The sequence below is a fragment of the Pavona decussata genome, unplaced genomic scaffold (assembly GCF_977016875.1).
Source record: "Pavona decussata unplaced genomic scaffold, jaPavDecu1.1 SCAFFOLD_353, whole genome shotgun sequence".
Taxonomy (NCBI): domain Eukaryota; kingdom Metazoa; phylum Cnidaria; class Anthozoa; order Scleractinia; family Agariciidae; genus Pavona; species Pavona decussata.
This window is the reverse complement of record NW_028145734.1, coordinates 1,149,704-1,173,955: the sequence shown is the minus strand read 5'-3', so window position 1 is coordinate 1,173,955 and position 24,252 is coordinate 1,149,704. Positions and strand designations below refer to the sequence as shown.

At 37.6% G+C, this 24,252-nt stretch overlaps 1 protein-coding gene across 1 annotated transcript; it reads right to left on the bottom strand.

The window, feature by feature from the left end:
• Nucleotides 1-866: 866 nt before the first annotated feature.
• LOC146453095 (serine/threonine-protein phosphatase 4 regulatory subunit 1-like) lies at nucleotides 867-23,828 on the bottom strand. Its single transcript, XM_085097024.1, has 22 exons — nucleotides 23,799-23,828; nucleotides 23,677-23,733; nucleotides 23,444-23,561; nucleotides 23,216-23,319; nucleotides 21,516-21,655; nucleotides 19,798-19,858; nucleotides 19,102-19,187; nucleotides 17,913-18,017; nucleotides 17,184-17,249; nucleotides 16,296-16,346; nucleotides 15,462-15,569; nucleotides 14,656-14,855; nucleotides 13,726-14,377; nucleotides 12,231-12,416; nucleotides 10,664-10,783; nucleotides 9,710-9,751; nucleotides 8,864-8,964; nucleotides 7,969-8,089; nucleotides 6,951-7,066; nucleotides 6,327-6,487; nucleotides 4,988-5,541; nucleotides 867-3,408 (listed from the first exon to the last, which is right to left on the bottom strand). The coding sequence occupies exons 1-22, from the start codon at nucleotides 23,803-23,805 to the stop codon at nucleotides 3,352-3,354; spliced, it is 3,213 nt and encodes a 1,070-aa protein (XP_084953150.1). The 5' UTR covers nucleotides 23,806-23,828; the 3' UTR covers nucleotides 867-3,351.
• Between the last annotated feature and the right edge of the window lie 424 nt (nucleotides 23,829-24,252).

Below are 24,252 nucleotides of genomic sequence, written 5' to 3'. Positions count from 1 at the left end.
AGCTACTTCATAACACACCCCCCACCTTCCCTTGTCAGGTCATTTTTAGGGGGTGGGGGGGGGGGGGGAGTGGAGGTCATATTACCCCAGGAAGAGGGGGAATGTGACTCACCTAAAAATGTTATCATTTGAATAAGGTAGAGAACAAAAAAATACATGTTTACAAAAAAGAAAGAAAGTGGCGGGGAAGCCTAAAAGGAAACCATAAGGCTTATGTTAGGCTCCCTCAAGTTAAAATAAAACAAATTAACAACTGATAATGCCAGTATCGGACGTATAAAAAAAACTACTACATTGGTAGGAAAAAGAACTATTTACCCAAGATGATTTATGCATGTATACACTCAAGGCAGTAAATTAGTTAAGATTATTACATAGCAAATAAAAATATATGACAAAAGTCAAGAGTATAGGGGGAAAACATGAAACATTTCCCAAGATCGGTCAGTAGCTGGCACAAAAATGAGTATGGCTTAAATTCATTTCACCCCAGAGGTAAATATTCTGACCACTGGTAGTTGCCTTAAAATCCCTGTGTGTACATTCCAGCTGTGCTTGCTACCAAAACCGCAACCCCATTGAGTACCTGTACATCATTTCGTTATCGGAGTCACCTTCAACTAACATCAGCAGTAAACTTTAACCCAGCTTTGTAAAATCTGAAATGCAATATCAGCTACGTCTCCCAGTTTGCATGTGAACTGTAACTCAAATAATTATCTGTACTGGTTTCCCAACCATTCACCCACTGAGTACTAATGTTGTCAAACTCAAGCAGAAAAACCTGTATAGATTTTGTCAGTTTATGGTATGTTATCATGAATACAACAACAAAATTGGTTTCATTTGAAAAAAGCATCGCAACCCAAAATTTTGATAATCTTTATTCAGCTACTTGACTGTATTAACACAATGTACACAATTTAGCAGATGATAACATATTTTATTAAGTAACCAAACAAATTGGCCTCAATAACATTACCAGTCATTCACACTCCCTAATAATCTGACAAAATGGCCAAAAACACTTTCTTGCTCCCCTGTTGTCTCACTGCAATCCCACTAGAGTCTGAAAAAGCTAATGTAATCATGCTATGCTGATTCATAGTGCTTTAAATGGTATATTGTTAGTGATGTTCACACTACTGGCCTGCCCAGTGTGAACAGCCAACTAATATTCACACTGGACATGTTCAACTTGTTGGCACAACAACCTACCACATGCATGCATAGCCAGCAGTAATTTCTGCGTGAATAATAAAGTTTTGGTGTTGGAGTCACTAGGTGACAATCTCAAATTGCCTCCTCCCCATTGCCCTTGTGGCTTCACTGTTCATTCTTGGGGCTTAATCGATCTGCCTTTGCATGACATCCTACCAGCTCTGCAGGCTAATGTACAATAAATTTATTTTTCACTTTCAAGAGTTCAATGGTATATAGTGACAAGCACAAGTACAAATCAGCATTTCAAGTTTGAACTTAAGAACTAAGAGTTGTACGAAGCACCCAGGGCTTTAAGTTACCATCTTGACGAAACATTTGTTTCAAAAAATAATAATAGTATACTATATAAGTGGAAGTATATCTGAAGTTTATCTAAAGTTTGGTACTGATGACCAAAAGGCAGAGAGCCAAAGTCCTTAAATGATTCCTTATTCTTCAATGAAAAATATTTGTTAATATTGATAAGTATATTTAGATTGTTGTCACTCATTTGTAATGTATAAAACTAAACTGAATAGCTATGTTCAACATAATTTAAGAACAAATCTGAAGAGTTTTACTTTGACATAAGCCAGGGAGTAGTAAAATTAGAAATAATATTCAAAAAATGTGCATATTTCAAAGAAACTCTTTTCTTTCCAATAATTTTTAGAACTGGTCTGATGTTAAAAATATTATTAATTTCGTAGTTCACTGCCATGTATGTGTGCGTCCATTGTACGGAATTGATACTCAAGTATAATATAGCAGGTCTGAATATGAGATAGCATGCGTAGCAAACACATGAAAAATATAGGGTGCGCGAGACATGCCCACACGAGAGAGACGCGTGTCTCCCTCCCTGGCGTTCCTCGCTTTTTGCGCCCTATATATTTTCAAGGGTCTGCAACACAGGCTAAATACAAGATTATACATACTAGATTAAAGTTTGTGTTACATTTCTAAATCTAGGCATTTTAAAATGAAGGTGTACAGCTGATGTATGATTAGTCTCAATTTTAACAGTTCTTTAATCTGCTCCTATGTGGGTCGTTTGCCTTTGTTTCATGTTTCCTGCATGAATGGTTTATTGAGCAAAATGAAAACAACACCTGACCGGAAGTTGGTACATGGCCAAAAGTATTTCTTTTTTCTCCTGTGGCAGCACTTATTTCAAAGCGTAAAGATAACAGGTTCGTCTACAAACACTTGAGTTATGTCATCAGTCAATCCCAATGACTGCTAAGTTAACAAAATGAACACATACGATGAAGACAGCTGAGTGTACATCATTTTAGAGTCTATGCACTGCTACAAGATTGCCTAAGGGGTGCCCTTTTTGGCCTACAGATTAAAAACAAATGCCCAGAGGGATGATTGTACCTGGAAATCATTGCCATATAATCTGCATGATTATTATTTGAATGAAAGCAATAAGGAACAATAAAACAGGCCATTTGGCCAAATTGTCAGAATCATATTGATGACAATTCTTGCAAAAATGTTCAGATAGTTTCCAATCTTAAGTTAAATCACAGAATTTTATTCAATTGAATGCCCTGTATAATATATATTAAAATTGATGCCAACCCTTTTTTGCACTACTGTAACAGAAAACACTATTAATTATTAATACATAAAACAAAAGTCCAAAAAATACATAAGATGTAAGTATTCAGATCAATATCATCTTAAAATTTCAAAAACAGTATAGAATGAGATATATCAACTGATTTATACGGCCTGTGGATTCTGAAGTCAAAATTTAGCGATGGCATAACACCATCAAAAATTGTACACAACAAACTGAATCCAACTGTACAAAATACAACTTGAATTTCATTATGAAACATGGTTTCCTCTGCTATCCACAAATTATTAACCACTATCATTTCATACATTATTCCTAGCCTAATAATTATTAAAATAACTCCTTGGGATGCACTCAATAGCTCATTAGTTACATTCGCTGCCCCCATTCAATTAAAACAAAGCAACCAGGGCCATTAAATTAAATTATTATTCAACACAATTTTGTGCAGGAATTAGGTTGCCATGTCAAATTCCTTTGGTTAGAAAATGTACAATATTATTATTAAGTTTTTAAATTACTGGCCACTAGAGAACTCATAACAATGAATCTCTTCATTACTGCTCCTCTGACAAATCTTGAACTGGCACTCCTTCAGAGGTTTCTGAAAGATCCTACAAATTAAAAGAGAAACAAAAAAAGACAGCGGAAGTATACAACAGCCTAGCTGCCTTGAGCATCTGACCGAGATTCAAGCACCAACATCAAGATACATAATTATTCTCCTCTCTGTTCTGCAGACATTAGCAAGTTTACTCCACAGAACGGCTGATGAGGTGGGACGGCAAATTGTCCTTGTGTCCAACGTGATGGCCAAGTTTTCATTACTTTAGATTGCAACATTCCTACAACTCATGGTTTTCACGTTGTCACAGATGAAAGAACACCAGTTTTAGTCACAAAGCGCCTAAAAATGTGAAGGCACTAAGATGTCATGTTGGTCACACCACAATACTTCACCGTCCCCTGCCCTCAGCCGTCCTGTTGTGGAAGCTCACTATTTATGGTACTAGGGGGCAGTTGTAAAGGCTAAGATCTTCATCAATTTGTAAACAGCAGCTATGCTAGGGTTGAAATAATATTATGATTCAGCTGGGGTAAACAGAACAACTGAAATATACATGTACCAGCTTGGACAAACATAAAGACACATTTTCTCATCATAGTCAAATCTCCCCACCCCTCCTCTTCACATCATCATCATCATCATCATCACAACCATTCTTGTCACCAAGAGAGCAATCTACACAATGCACTACAACATAATTATATACAGTACTGCTCAAATGTAAGTTGATAGTCCCAACAATTTGGGACTTCACAATTTTGAGAATTGAGTCTCAAGTCGAAAATTTAATGAGATCATTACTTGACTGATCTCTTGAGAAATAAACTGGACAGAAAGACAGCACTCATGAGCATTGTACATATCATTCAGGTCAAAGCATGTTGAAATTTGAGATGCAAGTACTGCAGTTTTATTCCATAAAGTACTGGATAAATGAACCACTATGTGATTTGTTGTCTTTAAGGAATCAATACTTGGCAATTTTAATTGCAATATGTGGGAGTTTGTGTGTTTTCGTTTAGCAGGTTATAGATGGGCATAAATAGTCTGCAAAATTTTCCTGTCAAAACACATGTAAACTAAAGCTAAAAAAAATAAATAAATAATTAAACTGAGTTTTGAACGGGTTTCACAGCTAAATTTCTGGATTTCCATTCACTTCAAAATATTTATATGTGTAGTCTGTACAAACATTTACGTTTTGGTGTACTCTGCAATAGCAATTTTTTTCAACGGGTTGAAAAGCACGCATTGTCAATTTTTCACCGAGTTGTTTCATGATGACATGTTGGGAGTTGATTGATGCAAGATACACCTACCAAAACTTCAATCTTGCGTGCAAATGGCTATTGCTGTTTCTTTGAGGAATAAATTGTTTTCTTGAATGTTTATTTGAGTTTGCGTGTTTGAGAATTCCTTGCTTCTTGTTTGTCATGCCTTGTAACCCAAACGTCCCAAGAATCGAGTTTTGAGGATTGAGTGGAGACTCTCAACTTGTATTTGAGCAGTACTGTACAGCCCAAACCAGCAAGACCTTCCAACAAGTTATTTATAATAAGAGCCTAGTTTGTGGTCTGTTTGTCACACAGCAGTACACATATTGAAGCTATTCAAATATTCAATACCTCTTCTGACGTCTGTCCACTTTCCACCCTACATCCTTCTGTCTCCTCCCATTCACCGGCTGTCGCTTCTTCTTCATGTAAATCACTGGTTATTGCTGTGGCGTCATCAGATTCAATATCTAACCTCCTTTCATTTTCTTCGAATTCATGCGTCGAATTTGTATCAGCACTGCTTTCCACGTAACTCTCATCCAAGGATTCACGAATACCTGCATCTTGGAGTTGTTCTACATTACCAGGAGTTTGATCAGTTCTTATCTCTACATTGTCATAAACACTTTCCTCCATGCCTTCTACTGTCCCACTGTGAGCCTCAGCTGGTATTTCATGTTCATGTTCATATTCAATCTCCTCCTCAGGGGTACTGAGTGTTCTCTCTAAGCTATAATCAGGTTCGGTATGATGAGATGACACAGCATCTTCAAATATCAAATCCAAAGCATCTTCGTCTACACCAGCAAAATACCTAACATCCCTGTCAGGGTCGCGCTGAAGCCTCTGTATAGCTGAATGAACTGCATCTCTTCCTTCACTATCTGTTTCTTTAAAGTAATCTACACAAGATCAAGAAAGATGTTAGTAAAGTTCAACAACAAAATTTATATGGCAAGTCCAAAAACCTGTCAATCATCAGCTAGATATGAATACAATAAAAGGATTGCAAAAGGGCCATAAAATAATTTTTGAATAACTTTTATTCAAAATTTGCTGTTAAATTCTTTTGCTTCATGCAAATAATGTCGGTCACTAGCTTTTCCATATTTTTTTGATTGTAATAAAGCATGTCTACTTGCCTTGATTTTGTAGATGTGAATTCCTACTGTTCTTCGTCTATTTGTTATAATACTTTTAGTTCCAAAATTTTTAAACATTTGAATGACAAATTATCATCCTCCTCATAAATCATACTTGAGGACAGTGCCTACTTTTGTTACTGCGCATACATTCTGCGCATCTCGAGATACTCAGGTTTCCTATAGGTGGTGCCTACTAATATGGGGATATTATTGTGCGGTTTAAAACTAAGCGGAGAAAGCAGAACTTAGTAAGTGCTCTTGGTATTCAAAAAGAAAACTGGGGGTAACCATGCATTTTTTAGAGATAAAAAAGCTTCAATTTGGAGAAAAATGCCATACATTGCTTTGTATTTTACTGCTTTTTAGAATAATTGATAATTGTTGTTTAATTATCTCTGAAAAATACATGGTTACCCCCAATTTTCTTTTTGGATTTCAATAGCCCTTGCTAAGATCTGCTTTCCCCGTATAGTCGTAAACCACACAAAAATACTTCTTTATTAGTAGGTACCGTCCTTAATTACCATCCTCGCCAATCCTACCTGACATCAAAATGCTCTGAGACAAAGTCCTAGCCAAACTGAGCCGCACATTTGGAACAGGATCAGCGAGGAGAAATAATAGGCTTGGTAAAAACTCCTGGCAGAACTGCTCTCCAGTTTCCACATTCTCTTCCAATAGATTTTGGCAGAGCTGTGCATAGCTGAAACATAATAATAGTGTTCCACAGATTGTTTGTCTCCACTCCCCAAGTAACCTGTTGTTAACCAGTAGCCTGGGGTGCACAAGAAAATGCTCTGGGTGCTTAACTTCTCAGCTTTTGGCTTGTAGGTTCGTTGAAATTTTTCTTAAGTAACAGACTTGGATTTAATTTTTGTCAAAGCGACAAGCTGCTAATTGTTTCAGTTGCAAGAAGAAACAATAGGACTTCAGCAAATTCTAGATGTAGCAGTCAGAAGAGGAATGATTGAAAATTGCCTGCATCACATTGAACTTGTCAAATCATTGTGCAAACATGAGGATGTACCAAATGAGAAAACTCCTTTAGCAGTACTTAACTCCTGCAATTGATCCGTTAACTGTCAGAGATATGATTCCAACCAAGACTGGTTGATTTGCTTGTACATTTCACCAAACGTACACGCAGAAACTTTTAAGATACTCACGCTTGCCGCCTAGTCCACTGGGGGCTGTGAGCAAATTTATTGATGATATCACAAACATATTTATGTACCGGCCCATCATCAGGGCATGTGTGGAGCCTCTGGAGTAAAACGCCAATCTAAAGAGAAAACAAAAGAAACTATTATACAGTATTATACTTGGGGAGCAGCAATGGCACAGTGGTGAGAGCACTTGCCTCCCACCAATGTGGCTTAGGTTTGATTCCCAGACTCGGCGTTATATGTGGGTTGAGTTTGTTGTTGGTTGTCGTCCCTGCTCCAAGAGGTTTTTCTCCAAGTACTCTGTTGTTTCTCTCTTGTAAAAAAACAACATTGCCAAATTCCAATTTGATCTAGACTGTTCCCAATTAGTGCTCTGCGCTAAAAACAGTGACACTTAAATAATGTGATTTTTGTTTAATATCCAAGTGGGAAGATCCTTTAAGTTTACAGGATTAGGACAGGCCCAGTTGAAGATTTAAGAGATCAACTGTTCATTGTTTATTCATCCAGTGCACCATTTTTCAAGTTATTCAGTATATTATTTAACAAGGTGTCCACTGCAAAGTGGTTCAAATTATTATTCTTAGCACTACAAGCATCAGCTCACAGTGGTAATAGAGTCCTTAAGTGATGATGTCACAAAAACTAAATTTATGAAATTATGGGATTTGTTAGTATATTCGGAAAGAGCATGATGAAGAATGCCTACTTGCCAAAAATCAACATCTTATTGCCATTTGGGGGCGAGATATTAGCTCTGTTATGCCTTGGTGACTCCATACAAATCCTTCTAATTTTGTTTCAGTTCCAAACGTTAAGAACTGAGACAAAATTAGAAGGATTGGTATGGAGTCATCGGGGCGTAACAGAGCTAATATCTCACTCCCAAATTGCAATAAGGTGCTGATTTTTGGCAAGTAAGCATTTCTCATCATGCTCTTTCCGAATATACTAACAAATCCCATAACTTCAAAAATTCAAATATTTGTGACATCACACATTAGGACTCTATACTAACCAATTTAAATGCTATAGTCCTAACATCAGCTACTCTGTCTGTTGCAAGAGAAATGGCAATGGGGCAGATGTACTGCAGCACTTGTTTTGGTGCGTAGAGCTCGCAAAGCAACATCAACTGCCTGAAAACAAAAACAGTGACCATTATAAAGAATAGAAGTTTCTTTTGCATTTCAGGATTTTTGGAGCTCTTGACATAAGGTGTTATAACAAATGTTTGCCAAAACAAAAAAGGAAAGATCTCAAAACCTCAAAGCTTCATTAGTTTCATCTACAAAGAAGTGAGTTTCATTACTAACAATAAGAACTGCAAGATTTAACTCGAATAGGATGAATCTTACAATGCATTACTGTCCATCTGTACTTGAATTGGACTGTCCTTTAATTGCTTTAATTACACAAAGAATATGATGAACACTAGGGTTAAAGGGAGAATAAACTTTCATCTCAGAAGGAAAAAAGCAGCTGTCCAACTAAGGGCTAATGGTTGAAATAATAATTTATAATTATTATTCTTGGCTAACAAATCCTGACCAATGGTAGATACTTTGTTATTTTACAAGTACTATTAGTGATCAAACATAATTGATAGTAGGAACGGCAGTATTGGCCTAGCTAAAGGGTGATTTACACGGTACGACTTTGTCGCATGCGACAAGCTTACGACAAGCCTATGACACAAATTGTTTTGTGTAAATCAAATCTACAACTCGCTTACGACTGTCATGTACGTCACAAGAAATGTTGTATGACAATCGTAGGTATAGGCAATGTTGAGTGACGAGAGTTGTGTGCGATTTTTTGCTTAATGCGAGCAGCACACGCTCTAGAATCGCATGCGACAGTCGTAAGCAAATAAGTAAATCCGCCTTCAGACTGCAACTGTAATCACTTACTCTGCTAGCTCAAATCGGAATCTCCAGTTCCTGTTATTGTCAGTAGTAAGAAAGTCTGTTAACATGGGAAGGTAATCGGTTCTGATGTCTGATGGAAGAAGCTGTGAAAATAAACATCAATCAAATCAGTTTGATGTCATTTAACACAGCAATGGATGTTTCACCAACAATGTCATTACCACCCTTTGCTGCCCAATTCATCACTACAAAAATTATTGTACTTTGTTCAATAATGAATGTATGTTTGCCAGCTAAGATTAATTTAAATGCATGATATCTTTTGTTAAGTAAGAGATCAGGTGTGTAAACTCTTTTTAACCCCATGGGTTTTTGTTTACACACCTCCACATTTGCTTGCATTAATGTTGTAAATTAGTATGTGGAAATAAAGAAACTTTAAACTTGAAACTTGAGATGTTAACCAAGTGAGATATATTTTTAATTCTATTATATTCACTTTTATGATTCTCAGTCAAGATGTAATTCAGCCTATGGCTGCAATGTCTGAATAAAGTATCTATGCTACAGGTATTCTATTCTATTCTATTTTATTCTATTCTATTCTATTCTAGTAAACTGTCACACCTAGCAGGCACTGGTCTTCGAGTGAACTGATGTACCAACTTCTGTGCATTAGATCATCAAATCATTGTCTCTTCGATTGTAGCATTGAAGTAAGAACTTTGGAGTTCACCCATGGTTGATATTTGGGTGATTGTTAACCACTTGTTGACATCAAGTTGTAAAATATTGTTTGGTAGGCTGGGGTGAATGCAATGCTTTAAAAAGTTTGTATGTGACCTTGGGGTAATAATTTATTATTAGATGACATTCCAGTGAGCTTACCTTGATGAAATCTGCTAAATGCTTCAAAACACCTATCCTCACCTACAATCATTATAGAGAAATCATCTTTTAGTTACAGTGCAACAAACTCAACCGGGGCCACCCAACATTGATCAGCCAATCACAGGTCACGTTAACAACAAAGGAGTCTGGCTTTGGTAGCTTGTAAACTAATCAAAAACAAGAACTTTTCGTTAAATTTCAAAGTGTTGGTTTTTTTGGTGGCCCCAGTTGAGTTCGTTTCACTGTAAATACTATGTACGAATATACACATGCATATCATACAGAGAACTTAAAAAATAAACATGGTTTAGCAAAGCCATGGCTTAACACCTCTCATTAAATGCCCTATTTCATGTTACTGTGATCATGAGTATGCACTGTAATGTAGCATAACTATGGATTTACATTGTGACAAGAGAGTGATTATACTGTTTGGGTGGTCAGTGTTCATGATAAAGCTCTGTAAAAATAATAGTATCTGAACTTAAAGGGTACAAAAAATGCTAAATTTTTCGGCAGCCCATCTTCTGCCTTTGTCAGAGTAAAATTACGACTATGAATCCACTCATGCCACCAATGCTGTGAATGAATGCCTACTCTTCAAAAACTCATTAAAATTTCATAAGCCCATTGCCCTATCAAATGGGCATTAATGGTGGAGTGGTTTTAAAATCCGATAAAACTTCCTTCTTTTGAAGCTGTTCAAAAAACTCGCAGCATGTGTGTTATCGGGTCTAAAACCACTCAGCTGTGCCTCGTCGTTTTAAATCCTGATAAAACACTGCTGCTTGTGTTACATAAGAAAATCTTCTTATTCTTCATAGTTGTCATTTAACACTGATGGTGGCAGCTGAAGGGCTGCCAAAAATGTAGTACTTTTATACCTCTTTAAGTCAGATACAATTATTTGTTAAGAGTTTTATAACAGAGTGATTCTTATTTTGTTCTCACCTCATCCAAATCTTTGAGGAAACTATTAAATGTAGGTACCAACTCAATTCTGGTAATCTCACTGCCAAGAACTAATGCCAACTCATGGATGGAAAATGCTAATGTTCTACGGACTTTCCACTGCAAAACAACAAAATATATGACACACGAGTGAGTAAATGGGTATTTTTCAAAGGAATCAAATGGAAGAAACAAAACTTCAATCTTTAACTTTGTTAAGAAATACAGAAAACACTCCAACAAAGACCAATTGAAAATAAATTAAATAGAAAAATGACCCTCGCAGTTACTTACGCAACTTAAGAAGTTGCAAAAAGAAAGCCTTAAAAAATGGAATTTGAACCCATGACCTCTGCGATGCTGGTGCAGTGCTCTACCAACTGAGCTAACAAGCCAACTAGGAGCTGGTCATAATTATTGTGAGTTTGTGATATACCCCTAAAGGATGAATAAATGAACATGAATATGAAACATATATTTGAAAACAATGGCTCAAAAACATAGAAAATGCAATGCTCTACAGTACCTACAAAAAGACCACAAAGTTTGAACAAATATTTGGTAAACTTTCAAAGGTTAACCAGAAATAATCTTAGGCTCACAGACAAGCCTTGCATTGAGTTATATTTGTCTGAATGCTGAAAAGCTAACCTCAGCTCAACCACTGTTAATTAAACATGATTGCAATTAACTTAATAAACCCAAAGAACTCAATTCAGCCACAAAAACACACATACTGTAGAACCCCGTTTACACGGTCACCAATGGGTCCAAAAAAATTGCTAGTTTCACTGGGGCAGGGTCAAATAATATTTCATGACTTAAGGGCAGTAATGATAAAGTATATCACATTCGCACTTTCTGAACAAACGGTTCTCTTAATAAACAATGGGAATGGAGATGTACGGAATTGTACAACATATTTGAACTTAGTAGTATCAATCACCTTTGCTGCGAAGCACATTGACTTAATGGCTACGTAATTTGCGGATGTTAGCATCAAGATTTACTGTATTCCCTTTGTCATGTTTGTAATGAAAACAGGGAGGAGTGTTGCTTACTTTGTAAAGTAAATCAGTTGTTTGATTAGAGTAAATGACAGAGGTCAATGAAATTGACATGTCACAGGCGTTTTGGTTTTCTAAATTTAGTGTGAGTGGCCATATTAACGGGGTGAAATTATAAAGGATTGTACTGTTTGGGATTTCAAAATGTGGCTGTTGGCCGTGTTAACGGGTGACCATGTAAACAAGGGGTTTTTTTTATAAGCAATTGTATGGCCCTTTTGGCCGCAATAACAAGGTGATCGTATTACCGAGGTAGCTGTAAGGTGGGGTTCCACTGTAATACACCTTCAAACTTTGAAACAGTGATAACCACTCGATCGTGACCACTCAAAGTGTGTAGACATCATAACTGCCACATCATGCAATGGCCGTGTTTACCTTCCATGTGTCCAATGCTACATGTAGCTGATGGTTGTGACAATTATCACTGCTAAAGATCACCAACACCAATGTAACCAAAACTTATTTAAAGAGATGAAAATTTCTCTTGATTATCCTACCTGCATATCAGAAGTCAGGAGTTCATAGGTGTCTCTCAAACAAGGCCAGTTTTTGCGGCCTAGCGTAAGTGATACAGCAGGCAGACTAAAGGCACAATGTCGCACAATTTCAGTATCAATCGTCTGCGCTTTTGCAGGTTCCGTCATTGAGACATAGTGATCCAGAAGGGTTTGAGGAATAACATGCTGAAAAAAGGTACAATTAACAGTTACCTAAGATTATGAAAAGCTCTTAATTTGAAGTGCAAGTGCTGGTTACCATATAATAATTATAATTATATTTTTTTGCCACTAATAACATTATTTTTTATGATGGTCACGGTGAATACACACACTCCTGTTTAACACTGCAGTATTCATTCAGTTTTCAATTGAGTGTTGAGAGTTATTTGGTAAAATTGCATTGGTTTCTCTTTACTGCACTCTGTGATTGGTTGGCAAAACTTGAGCAATGTTCTCAACCAATGAGAAACACACCAAAACCAATAATGATTTGCTTGTGTATATTTTCCAGTGTTTGGTGTTGGTTACAATAATTTATTTGCAGTGACTTTCCATTAGTCTATTGTGCTGTTACAGTGCAATGCACCTTACTGTAACAACCCAACAAACTTTTTTTTACAAGTTAGCCAATCAGGATACGCTAAATTTGATTTATTTTATGAACAAGGAGGAAGATACTCTGATTGGCTAACTTGTAAAAAAAGTTTGTTGCGTGGCCCGGGAAGGCGCGTCGCACTGTAACATCTCTCTTGATTGGCCAGAGTAATAACTTTGGTTTTGGTTTTACAACACTCAAATGCAAACTGCTCCATTAACGCTGTACAGTAATTCAGTTGTTCTTTTGAAACCGTTCAGGTTCTACCATATTTGCAGTAGCTGGACACTCATTAACATCTTTTGGGCCCACTCCAGAAACTAAAGTGAGACCGGCAGGAGAGAGGGATTGTACAGGGTGTAGATGGACATTGCACTGATGAACGCCTGCATTTTTTTTACTGCTGGACTAGTACAGTGTAGCTGCGGTTCACCTAAAAAAAGCTATCCAACAATCCATTACTCATTCTAGACACGACTTCTGGCAGGGTGCGGGAAAAAAAATTGAAAATTGTGTGGGATATGGGGGACAAATTGTGTAGTAGAAAACGTTGATGGTGCGGGAAATTGTGGAGGATTGTGCAATGTTTTGACCAACAGAAAAGGTCCTGGTTGAGCTACATGTATGAGAATGATAAACTTGCCTCAATCAGTGAGAAACTAAAAAATGCTTTGCATCGATCTTCCAACCACAAGTCTTTAAAAAAGCCTTGCACAAAAGTCTCGCTCGGCAGTTTCTCACCCTGTCTGTTGCGGTTATTTTTATAGCTGTATACATATGGTTACCCTTGTCTGTTTTTGTTGAGACCTTGTCCATGCTGCCCATCCAGTGTAGAATTAACATGCAGATCATGTATCAAGCCTGAAACTACAAAAGTTAGGATTTTCTGAACTGTACCTGTACAGGAGGAGCTGTGATGTGATCAGCAATGAGAAGTTCCTCCTCAAATGAAGGCGTGTGCACCAAATTAAGTTTTCGGTAGTCATCATAATCAAAACGGCCAATGCCGTGGTCCACGTGATGCGCATGAAAATCATCAGTCAGGGAATAGAGTGGAATACTATCTTCCTCGTCGCTGTCGTCATCCCCATGCATAAAAGATAACTTAGGATGGTGTGGTCGTTTATGATGATAATGATGAATGGCTGAAGATCCGATCATTTCAGCCCGGTCTATTGAACTCGCTTCAGCACTTAATTCCAGTTTCTCAACTTCAGTGTCAACATTTTCAACATCAACAAAATCCTCTGGTTCTAACTCAACCTGAGGTAAAGGGGTCCTCCAATAGAGAAACGAATCAAAGTACTTATCGTCTACTTCGTCAAGGTCGGTAGTCATATGTGGTTTGCAATTTCCTGAATCTTTTGAACAAGATTGATCAAAGGCATGCGTGTCTTTGCTATTCTCTGAATGTTTGTGTATGTCCGATTCATTCGACATGATTTCCGGCGGTGAGATATAACCAGAGTCAGTGGTGCGGGCTTCAGGCGATGACTGCCTTTCAGTTTGTTGTCTGTTTCCTTCGTTAGTTCCTTGTAATGAGGTTGCACTGAAAGAGGGGTAAATAATTAATATTTTGCCATGTGTCTTGCACAAATTATTATAATGCATGTATCTAGAAACCTAAGACTAGACTAAAAACAAAATTCCTCGACTTTTCACTGACTTAAACATAGAATTAAAAGCTTCCCTGACTTGACACAAAATCCAGGGCTGACCTTGAAAAAAGACTGGCAGCCCTGTAAGGGGACTTCCTGGGCCCTCAGAGGCCAATTACAAGAATATTCCCTGAAAACGCTAAAGTTCTGAAGGATGCTGAACACTTACTCTTCAGGTGTGGGTTCTTCAGTTGTGTTTTGACTTGCTGTTGCTTCTCCTTCAGTCTGTGTTGGCAAAGATGGAGTTTCTAGTTCTCTCTGGGGCAGAGCACACAAAACGCCTTCTTCATTGACGTAAAAACCACTTTCTGCAGGGTCGGCAAATGTGGAAATGAAAGGTCCAAGGCTTTGATAAGCAGCCATTTGAACCTGTAACAAACATTGTTGTATCAATAATTATTTGGAGGTGTTACATCACTTGTGGCCATACATCTTCAAGATCAACCTAAGCATAAAATACTGCACAATTAAGTCCCCACTACCCACATGTCTGCTCAACAGAATGGCAACTTCCATTCTGATCTGCTGATCACTGACAACCGAGTGTCAATCACTGCTGCCCTGTTAGTTAATGTGGCACAAGCAAGAAGCATAGGTCATGTATACATGCATACATGTACGAATTTCAAAATGTATGCAGGTATGGATTAGATACCCCCTACACTTTACTTGCAGACATCTCTCGGCAAAAAGGCCTGTTTCTGATAATTCGGAGACCGATAGAAAGTGCATTTGAGACAAACCAAGTTGCATCATGTTGCTGCGTATGAAATTGAAAGGGCAAGTGTTGCTTTACAAATTCTTGCAAACAGCCTGAGATCACTCAGTCACATGAAATGGAAACAACTACTCTGTAAAGCACGTAATGTTATTATTCATGAGCAACAGGCCTAAAGAAACGTTTGCACAGGAGGATAGACATACATTGCCCCTGTTTAATTATAATCATATTTTTATCAAGTCTTCAAATCTTACCCATCTTGACTTGTCACACAGCAAACTAATGAAGAATTGCGTCAGCTCATTTTTTCTCGTCACAGCTGGACTTGCAGTTGATACACTCATGTAACACTCAGCACAGGCCTTTATACAGGAACAATAACAACAGTTTGATTAATCCTTTAAAAAAACATCTGAGTGATCCAGATATTACAGAGCTTACAACTCAATACAGAACCTTAATAAAGATTGCATCGAAAGGACTACTAGACAAAGCAACCACATTAGACTACCAAGAGTTAAATTAGAGTCAACAAAAAAGGCGTTTTTCTATCATGGCGGCATGGCTTTTAATCAAAATTTGTAGTTTTGTAGATTTTTAATAGTTTTATTTTTCTATCATTTTCACGTGTGTGATCTTTTTAGTTTTGCCAAAACACAAGTTACCCACACAAAAGAGATACATGTACTGGCACTTGACCGATTTGGTTTGTTTGCAACCTTTTATCCTGTGTACATTGTTCATTCATCGTTTTCTGGTCAATCATTTCAACCTTTTGGCATAGAAGTTCAAATTGGTGAAATACAAATTTGACATGTCAGTCTCAATGACTTTTGTGTGGGAGAAAATTCAGTGGGGGACAATCAAAACAAGAGTCAGAGTGTTTCTTTCTTGGCACTACTGGTCTGATAGTTGACCGTTGGAAATATTTGATGTTCTTAATACTAGCATGCAAGCCCTCATAGCTAATATTTGCTTTAAGAACATGAAATTTCTATGGGGCAACTATAAGTCAAATGAATAGTCCCTCGACAGAAACAAACAATATTATTGTTTTGAACAAGTCATTGCCTAAAGTCAACACGCACCTTTCTCACACCCCAAACTCCATCTTGACACAGCTTGAAGAATACTGGAAGCTTTTAACAAAAACAAAAGTAAGTATCATGTTATGTGATATGGAACAAAGTAGTTCAGACTGCACTCAATCAACACATTACGATATCATGTTTCACAAAGAGCTCTACTCCATCTAGAAACTGATAAATTAAAATTTCCTCTCAGACAGGATATTTTGTGACCTCAAGTCTGACGCAAGCAATTCAAAATTAATAGCTCAATCAGATATACAAAGTCAATCCAGACTTCAGGTGCAGATCCATGTAAAAAAAGACCACTTTTTGATAATACGAGCGCCAAAGATGCAAGGTTCTAGCGGGATCTTAGGACATGCTCCCCTGGGAATTTTTTAATGTTACCTCCTGAAAGTGCCATTTCCTGGATTTTCAAGTCACTCAGAAAGGCATTTTTCATTCTTGAACTTGGGAATATTTTGTTCAAAACTATCTATTTATTGGCAAGCTGGACTTGCTCGTGAGGCAAGGCCTTAAAATCCCTGTGGACCGCTCCCTGCAATGTACAATCTGCCATTATCAATGTTATTCTTACAGAGGAGGGAGGCAGCGTGGTCGAGTGGTTAGGGCGCCGGACTTGAATCCGGTGGTTCCGGGTTCAAGTCCCGCTCTGACCGCTAGCTGGAGTTGTTTCTCAGTCGCCCCAAGTTCAACTCCTTGGCCACGCTTGTAAATAGCCAGCCGGTCTGCCTCCTGCCAGTTGAGATTTTTAACCATGTCATGTTCAATTTAAAATTACTTCTTAGTGAAGTTTAATGTTCGGCCACACTAGCACTTGTGCTATAAACACTGCTGAGGGTAAATAAAAGTTATTTATTTTTTATCTATTTTATTTTTACTCACCATTCGGTCGCTTGTTACTTCAGGTCCAAGCACACTGCACATCTCACCAAAGTTAGAAGCGCACACCTGAAGTTTATCAACACAAAAAACTAAAGGATTGTACACTTTATGGTGTGCAAAATTCAAGACATGTTCGACACTTTTCCCAAACATTTATTTTTTGCCGGCACTGCATGACTAGGACATGAAATTTCCTGATGGGATGTTTTACGGAGGACGTAAACACACAATGACAAAATTTCTCTTTCTCTCTCTAAACTTAGGTGCGGTCTCCAAGAATTCAACTCCAGGAAATTTCACCTACATTTGAATTCATTTTAATAGGGACATTTTTGCTACCATCACTGTGGTTATTGCTAAAGCTCCTTAATATCTTCAGAGAGATAGGAAGGGAGAGTTCTCATGAGAGTTCAACACTTTTGGTTGCAAAGAAATTTAAATGAAATTGGACTAGCTGATAAAGATTCTTCTTGACTTTGAAAAAACTTCAGACTTTTTTCCCCCATTTTTCCAGTTGACACTTTATTGCCATTTCCAGGTCAGTCTGGAAAACTAGTTTGAAGATTTCCACACTTTGTCAAGAATACCAGACTCGTACAAGCCCTGAAACTATTATAAATACTTATAATCTACACTAGAGCAATGAAAATAGAGGTTAAGACATGGATCCAAATCAGAGTTGACTTATTAACACCTAAAGAGTAATAGTAATGGTCATGTTCTGCTTACCTTCCTCACATGGAAAAGAGGATCTGAACAAAGCGCCTCAAACCTTGGTAAAAAGTATCGCTCTGTAATGTCTCGTCCAACAAGTGGAGCCATCTTGCTCATTAACTAAAACAGAGAAATTGTAATTTAACAAATCTATTATTAACAATTGAAGGGTTTTATGCTGACCGCAAGACAATCATAAGTGACTTTTTCTACTTTGATAACGAAATTGTTCTAGATAAGCTCTATTTTGGCACAGAGATTGGCCATTGTACAAGAAACTTGGTAACCTACTTGGCTCTTAAGAAAATACCAAATACTGTAAACAAGAAAGTAGCTTAATAAGTTCTTTAAAATGCAAGCGACCTACACAAGTGGTGTCAACATTTGGCTAATTTCGTTTGTTTGGTTCAGTTTTGTACAAAAGCCCAAAGTCACTTGAGTGATTTTCTATTTGAAAAAATTTTGAGTTGAGATTCTTCTTAATATAAATTGACCAATTGCATTCTTCAACTATGTTGCTATTCAATTAATATCATTTTCTTGCAAACATTGAAACCAGACGTAGTCATGAAAATTGCTGAATGTGCCTAAACGGAAAGCACCATTTTGTAGTACGCACTTGCCTATAGGCAGGCAGCTAGCTGCCAAGTTAATATCCAAATACCAAAACAACCACCAAGCACCTGGCCACATGAGACAGCACCCCGGCCAGGATATATGTACAGGGCAAGTCCAAAAGGGCAAGCTGTAATTGAAGGTTTTTTTTCAGGCCTCCACTGTACACATGTTGTGTTTTAAATTTGGTTTACGGCACCTTTCAATAACATGCAAACACTGAGCTTCAAGATTCAACCAACCATTAAGCTTTTCACTGCCGTCACTCACTGCAATGGACCTCTAAGAAAACAAAAACGTTTTGCACAACAGCCCGATGAAATGGTCATGTTCATGTAGATTTCGATCCACTTTGTCGGTTTCTCTTTTTTTGCAGTCTGCTGGTTGTCACTTTAATTATGATTGACAGCAGTAAACACACAAACTGTTAGTTGGGGTTGAAGTTCAGAGTCTGTGTGTTATTGAAAGATGCAGTAAAACCAGTTTAATTTTATTTTCCTTTGGTTTCAATGCAAAATTTCAAATCAAAACAAATCCACACCATATCCATCACACAACACATACATGAATGCGACATGGCAAGACTTACTGCAACTGCTTCAGATCTGTAGTCGTCATTACTTTCTCCAGCTGTTAGCTGAAGTAAAACAGGACAAACCTGTTCCTCAATATCCTCTAAAAAAGGCAAAGGAAGAAAATACACATGTAAAAATGTGGAACTTCAGGGCTGAGACTAAGAGCCTTAACCAGCTACAAGTGATCTCAAATCTTATTCATACAATGTACTCACAAGGCATCAAGTTTCCTATGTGTCTCTTGATCAATGCACCATTTTTCTAATACCACGCCTGGAAACTGTAGTTCTACTCCCATTTTTTAAATAACAGATATATAGATTAAACTACAGGTAATCAACAAGAACAAAGACAGACAAAACAACTCACAGGTGAGGTTGCTTGCCCAAAATATGCTGTGCTCAAAAAATAATTTACCATTGTTTATATGTCATGTCTCAAACATCAAGAATAACATCTGCAATGTGAACTACAATATAAATACGATTCCTTGACACATTGCAGATGTTTTTCTTGACATTTTAGACATGACGTTGAGGAGATATGGCATACTTGACTAGAAGGGTCATTTTCGCAGCTATACGTGATCTAAAGTTGCCTAATACAACCCCAAAACAAGATCAACTAAAGAATCATTAGCTAAATTTGGAATGCAATATTACAAAGATTTTTTTGGCATTACCAATGAATTCATCAGTGTTATTATTTACCTCTTTCAACAACTTCCTGCTCCAAGAGCACCAACAAGGCAGCCTGGCTGGTTTTACGGACCTAATTAACAAAATATAAAATTATTAGGGACTGAAAATCATGGTCTTCATGTACATGTACATATCTGAGGCACTCAAACAACTAGGGTCATGAAACCAAATAAACAAGAAAAAAAAACTTTTTGTGCTGTGGCACCAAGATACAAAGGCTATCTATTTGGGAACTATAGTACATGTAATGACCAAGGATGTATCTAGTGATTTGGAATAGGGTCCTTTCGAAATATTAAAATTTGGTTTGAATGCGAGGCCTAGAGGACAGAAACAGCAGAAATGAATAAACATGATTATTCAGTTTCCTTTGTTTGTGTCCTCTAAGCCTCATTGTAAAGTTGAATTTTAATATATCGAAAGAAGCCTATTTGCACGGTACTTTCCTGTAAAATCATTGATTACCTTAATGAACTGATGGTGCTTGGTACATGTATATACTAAATATACCAAAGCAGCGTACAAAAGAAACCAAATATTGTCTCCTCTGGGCCATAAACACAGGAATAAAAATGTCACTGGGATGAAATTTAAACCCTGCCATCTGTAAATCATCCACAAGTACACCCACATGGACAACGAGAAAGATGTGAAACATGGCATCTGTTGCACTAATCAACTGAGAATTTGCTTAATCTTTCCCTTAATACATAAGCCACCATGCCAATAAATAACAAAAACAATCCACGTCACAATTTCCCAGGCTTATAAATAACAACAATGAGTTAGTCATTATAGTTAAAGGTTTATTGCAAAGCTATTGCACTCAGGGCTACGGCCCAATGGGTGAATTACGAACAGTATTATTACAAACCACAGATAATAACATGCAATTACAAGCAGGCCTTTAGTCAGAAATTTTAATTTGAATGTCTAAGAGGCGTGTGTGCTGTAAAATGTTTAAAAGATAGGTGAATGTTCACTGACTGTTTTTAAAATGCAGTCCTGAATCCTCCTGGACAACCTACTGGTTAAAACCTTGCTTACAAGATGTCAGAAGGGAACTGTCTGAAATCGCCCCTTTAGCTCCAAACAGTTGCAAAAGACTCAAGATTCTTGTAGTCTTGCTTAATAGCATCATTTTTGACATGTTCAAATTTCTTCCCTTTCCCCAACTCACTTAGCAGTGCTGTACAGTTTTCCAGATACTGTAAATTTAAACCTAAGATCACTACCATTGAGAGGGAACAGGAGAGAGGAGGGGTGGGGGTGGTGGGACTCAGAATAAAAGCAAACTATCCATGTCCTTAACAAGACCACGTGTGATTGGGATATTTGTGATGTTGTAAAAACTTCCCCAAGAGAAACCACTAGATGCGTGAATGGTTGCATCCACGTTACAATATACATTTATTCCATTACACATTATACCAAACATTGACATTCAAATCCTAGCAGTATGCAGGATGTTTGCCCCATGAACCTAGTTTAATGGTCTTAGCTCTCACGAGTCTCCTGTAGCCCAGTGGTAGAACATCCGAAATTGTAATCGGAGCACTCCGATTTCCTTTTACTTGGTATGCCTATATCACTCACTGAATAATACATCATTCTCAATATACCTAATGTTTACAAAAAAAAAAAAAAAAAGAAAACATTTCACTGAATAGCCAAACTATAACCTTGCCAAATTACACCAGGAACAAGTTTTCCACAACATCCTTTACCTGATTATTGGAGTCCGTTAAAAAACGCAGCACAATGAACAAAATGTATTGCGGCACAGCCTCCATCATGGAATGATGTTCATAACAATAGACAGCCACATGAGGAACTTGCTCCATAAGCTCAACTCTTACAGATGGCTCTGGAAAATATTACAACAAATACATCGTCAGCAACAGTGTGACCTGTCGCCATCAAAAGTGCTGTTAAGGGCATGGTCCTTAAAACTGGTAAATGAACGCCAAGGCTGTTGCCTAAGAGAAATTTCCTGGAGCCCACGTGCACAAGGCCAAACATCGAGAAGTTAGGAGCCCAACATGCGAAGTATTAGGTGCTGCTGCAAAACATTTAGGTTATCGTCGTCCTCAAATCTCCGCATGACAGTAGGCGCATAAGGTCGACCATTCTCTGACCAACACTCTCTGTTCCGTGCCCAGGCTTCAAGGATACTGTTAAGCAGCTTCCTAAAAGCACTCTTAATATAAATTTTGGGCATGTTTTTAAGTCTGCCATGACTTCTCAAAGGATCCTCTTAAAAAGGATGTGTTTTTCCTCCTCAAAAGGAAAGACCACCCTGAAGTAGTTATCCCATAAAAAAAGACTGTAAATGTGTAAAATTCTATCAAATGCTAAGAGTTAAGAATAAAGAATTGCAGCTTATAGTGCAGTGAAAATTGCAGTTTTTTTTGTTGTCAGTGATAATTTCTTTAAAACCAGACAATCATGCAAATGTAAGCGTTACGCAGGAACCAAACATCTGTATAATTATGCTACAAATTTTACTAAAACGTGTCTTTAATTCTGACAAGATAAACAGATGGCAAACCCTGGAGTGTTACTGATTGTGAGAGGTATTTTCCAGAGGTATGCAAGATAGAATTTCCTGGAAAATGAAGTTGAGGGATGCCCAGTCCTTGTGACCTTATTCCGTGTGCATGCACATCCAAAAAAATCCAATAATATTAAAATACCCAAGTTAATATTTCATTTTTGGTGAGCAGTGGAAAATTACATTATTTTACTCAATTTTCGTCTTTAGCATCTTGCAAATAAGCTCATCACTAGCTAAAACGTTCTGCGTGCACAATTATATCTTAGATTTGCGTTACAGCTAGACGGAAACGTTTCTGAAACTCGTATTTTTTTCTTGCAATCCAATGTAGATCTCTAAGGGAAATAATACTAGGATTTATTAAAGTATAAAACATAAACAATGCCGAATTGGGAAAGTACACAAACTGTAGCAAATATCAAACGCCGGCAAGCTAGAAATGTCCGGAAAATTACACTCCAAGCTTAGTGGCAACGTTAACAACAGCGTCGCTATTTTATACAAAATTATTTTCTCAATCTCCGTCTTCTACTTCCCAATTACAAACAAAAAAAACCTCTTCCGACAAAATATAAATTCATGATCGATGAAGGAGTCTTGTTCACCAAATATAATGCGTGCGATTATATCAAATCACAAAATTATCTTCGTGCACACGCCGAACTTTGATCAAAATCGTACATGCCCTTGTTAAACGGCAAAATAGAAACTACGGCATCGAGAATATACGAAAGTGAATAAGCTCAGCATTATTTACAAAGTCGAATAGGATTACAAACAGAAATTTATAAGCTGTATTTCGGGATACTTGACATTTGAATATTGGGTTATAAAACCATGGATTACGCAAAAGCTCGTCCATGCACTTACCGATGTCGTCGGAAAGACGGACCATTAATCTCAGGACGTGATAAACTTCTTCTTTGGTTTTACTCGCCCTCAGAGCGTCTTGGCAGCATCTAGCTGCCATTTGCCTAAAGGAAAGAGATTGAAGGTCGTGTTCCCGATTTAGGACAGCATTAAGAAACCGAGCAAACGTCACGGACAAGGTGAAGAAGCATAATTTGTACACACGTGCAGATCTATGTCTCAACCCACCGATTAACTATGATGTCGCTCAGCATAAAACGCTCCATTCGGATGATGGGGCTCAGAGGCTCTTCCGAAGAAGCATAACTCTGCAGAGATGATTCCTCCTGATCCATCTCGTACCCTTCTGTAAAAATGCAAATTGAGGTGTTGAGTAATATGCTATGTACAGTCAGTTGAAAAACTGGTGTCGTTTTGAAACTCTCCCCGGTAATTATAGCAAACGAGTCAACGGAACATACCGTCCTCTTGGTCCTCTTCTTCTGGGCCATCAGAATTTTCTATACAGAAATGTATATCTGAAAAGAAGCCGGGAATAAGTAATGAAACGAGACGAATACCTCATCGGAATTCATGACCTTACCCGCCATCTTGGAAGCGGCCACCAAACATGGCTTCCAGTCACGTGACAAAAGAATCATAACCAGCCACCAGCCCACTCGTCCGGGCCCCTGCACACTGGCCGGCGCGGCGCCGATTGGTTGCTCTTGTCAAAACCAGTGTTCTGTGACCACGCGCCTACTTAATATTCTCTGATAATCTCATAACGGACACTTCTCTGCTAAAACCAAATGCAACCTGGCTGATCGGACAGCTGAAAAGAGTAATTTTATTGCGCAATATTTCGGTGAGACAAAACTAACCTTCTTCGGGGGCTGCAAAAAGTTAAGTAAAAATATGGAAATAAACGGTTACCATATCTCTCAATTTCTCAATTTTATTTGCTATAAACCATAAAAATACACAAGCATACATATGGTGTAATACATACAATTAGTGTAATACATACATTTACAGTAAATAAAATAAATGCTTGA

Excerpts from the sequence above, each read along its gene's own strand:
- LOC146453095 (XM_085097024.1), bottom strand. Across the intron at positions 21,656-23,215 it reads CCGTCTTTCCGACGACATCG|AGCCATCTGTAAGAGTTGAG; the intron begins GTAAGTGCATGG and ends AATATTTTCCAG. Across the intron at positions 5,542-6,326 it reads TCAGAGCATTTTGATGTCAG|ATTACTTTAAAGAAACAGAT; the intron begins GTAGGATTGGCG and ends GATCTTGTGTAG.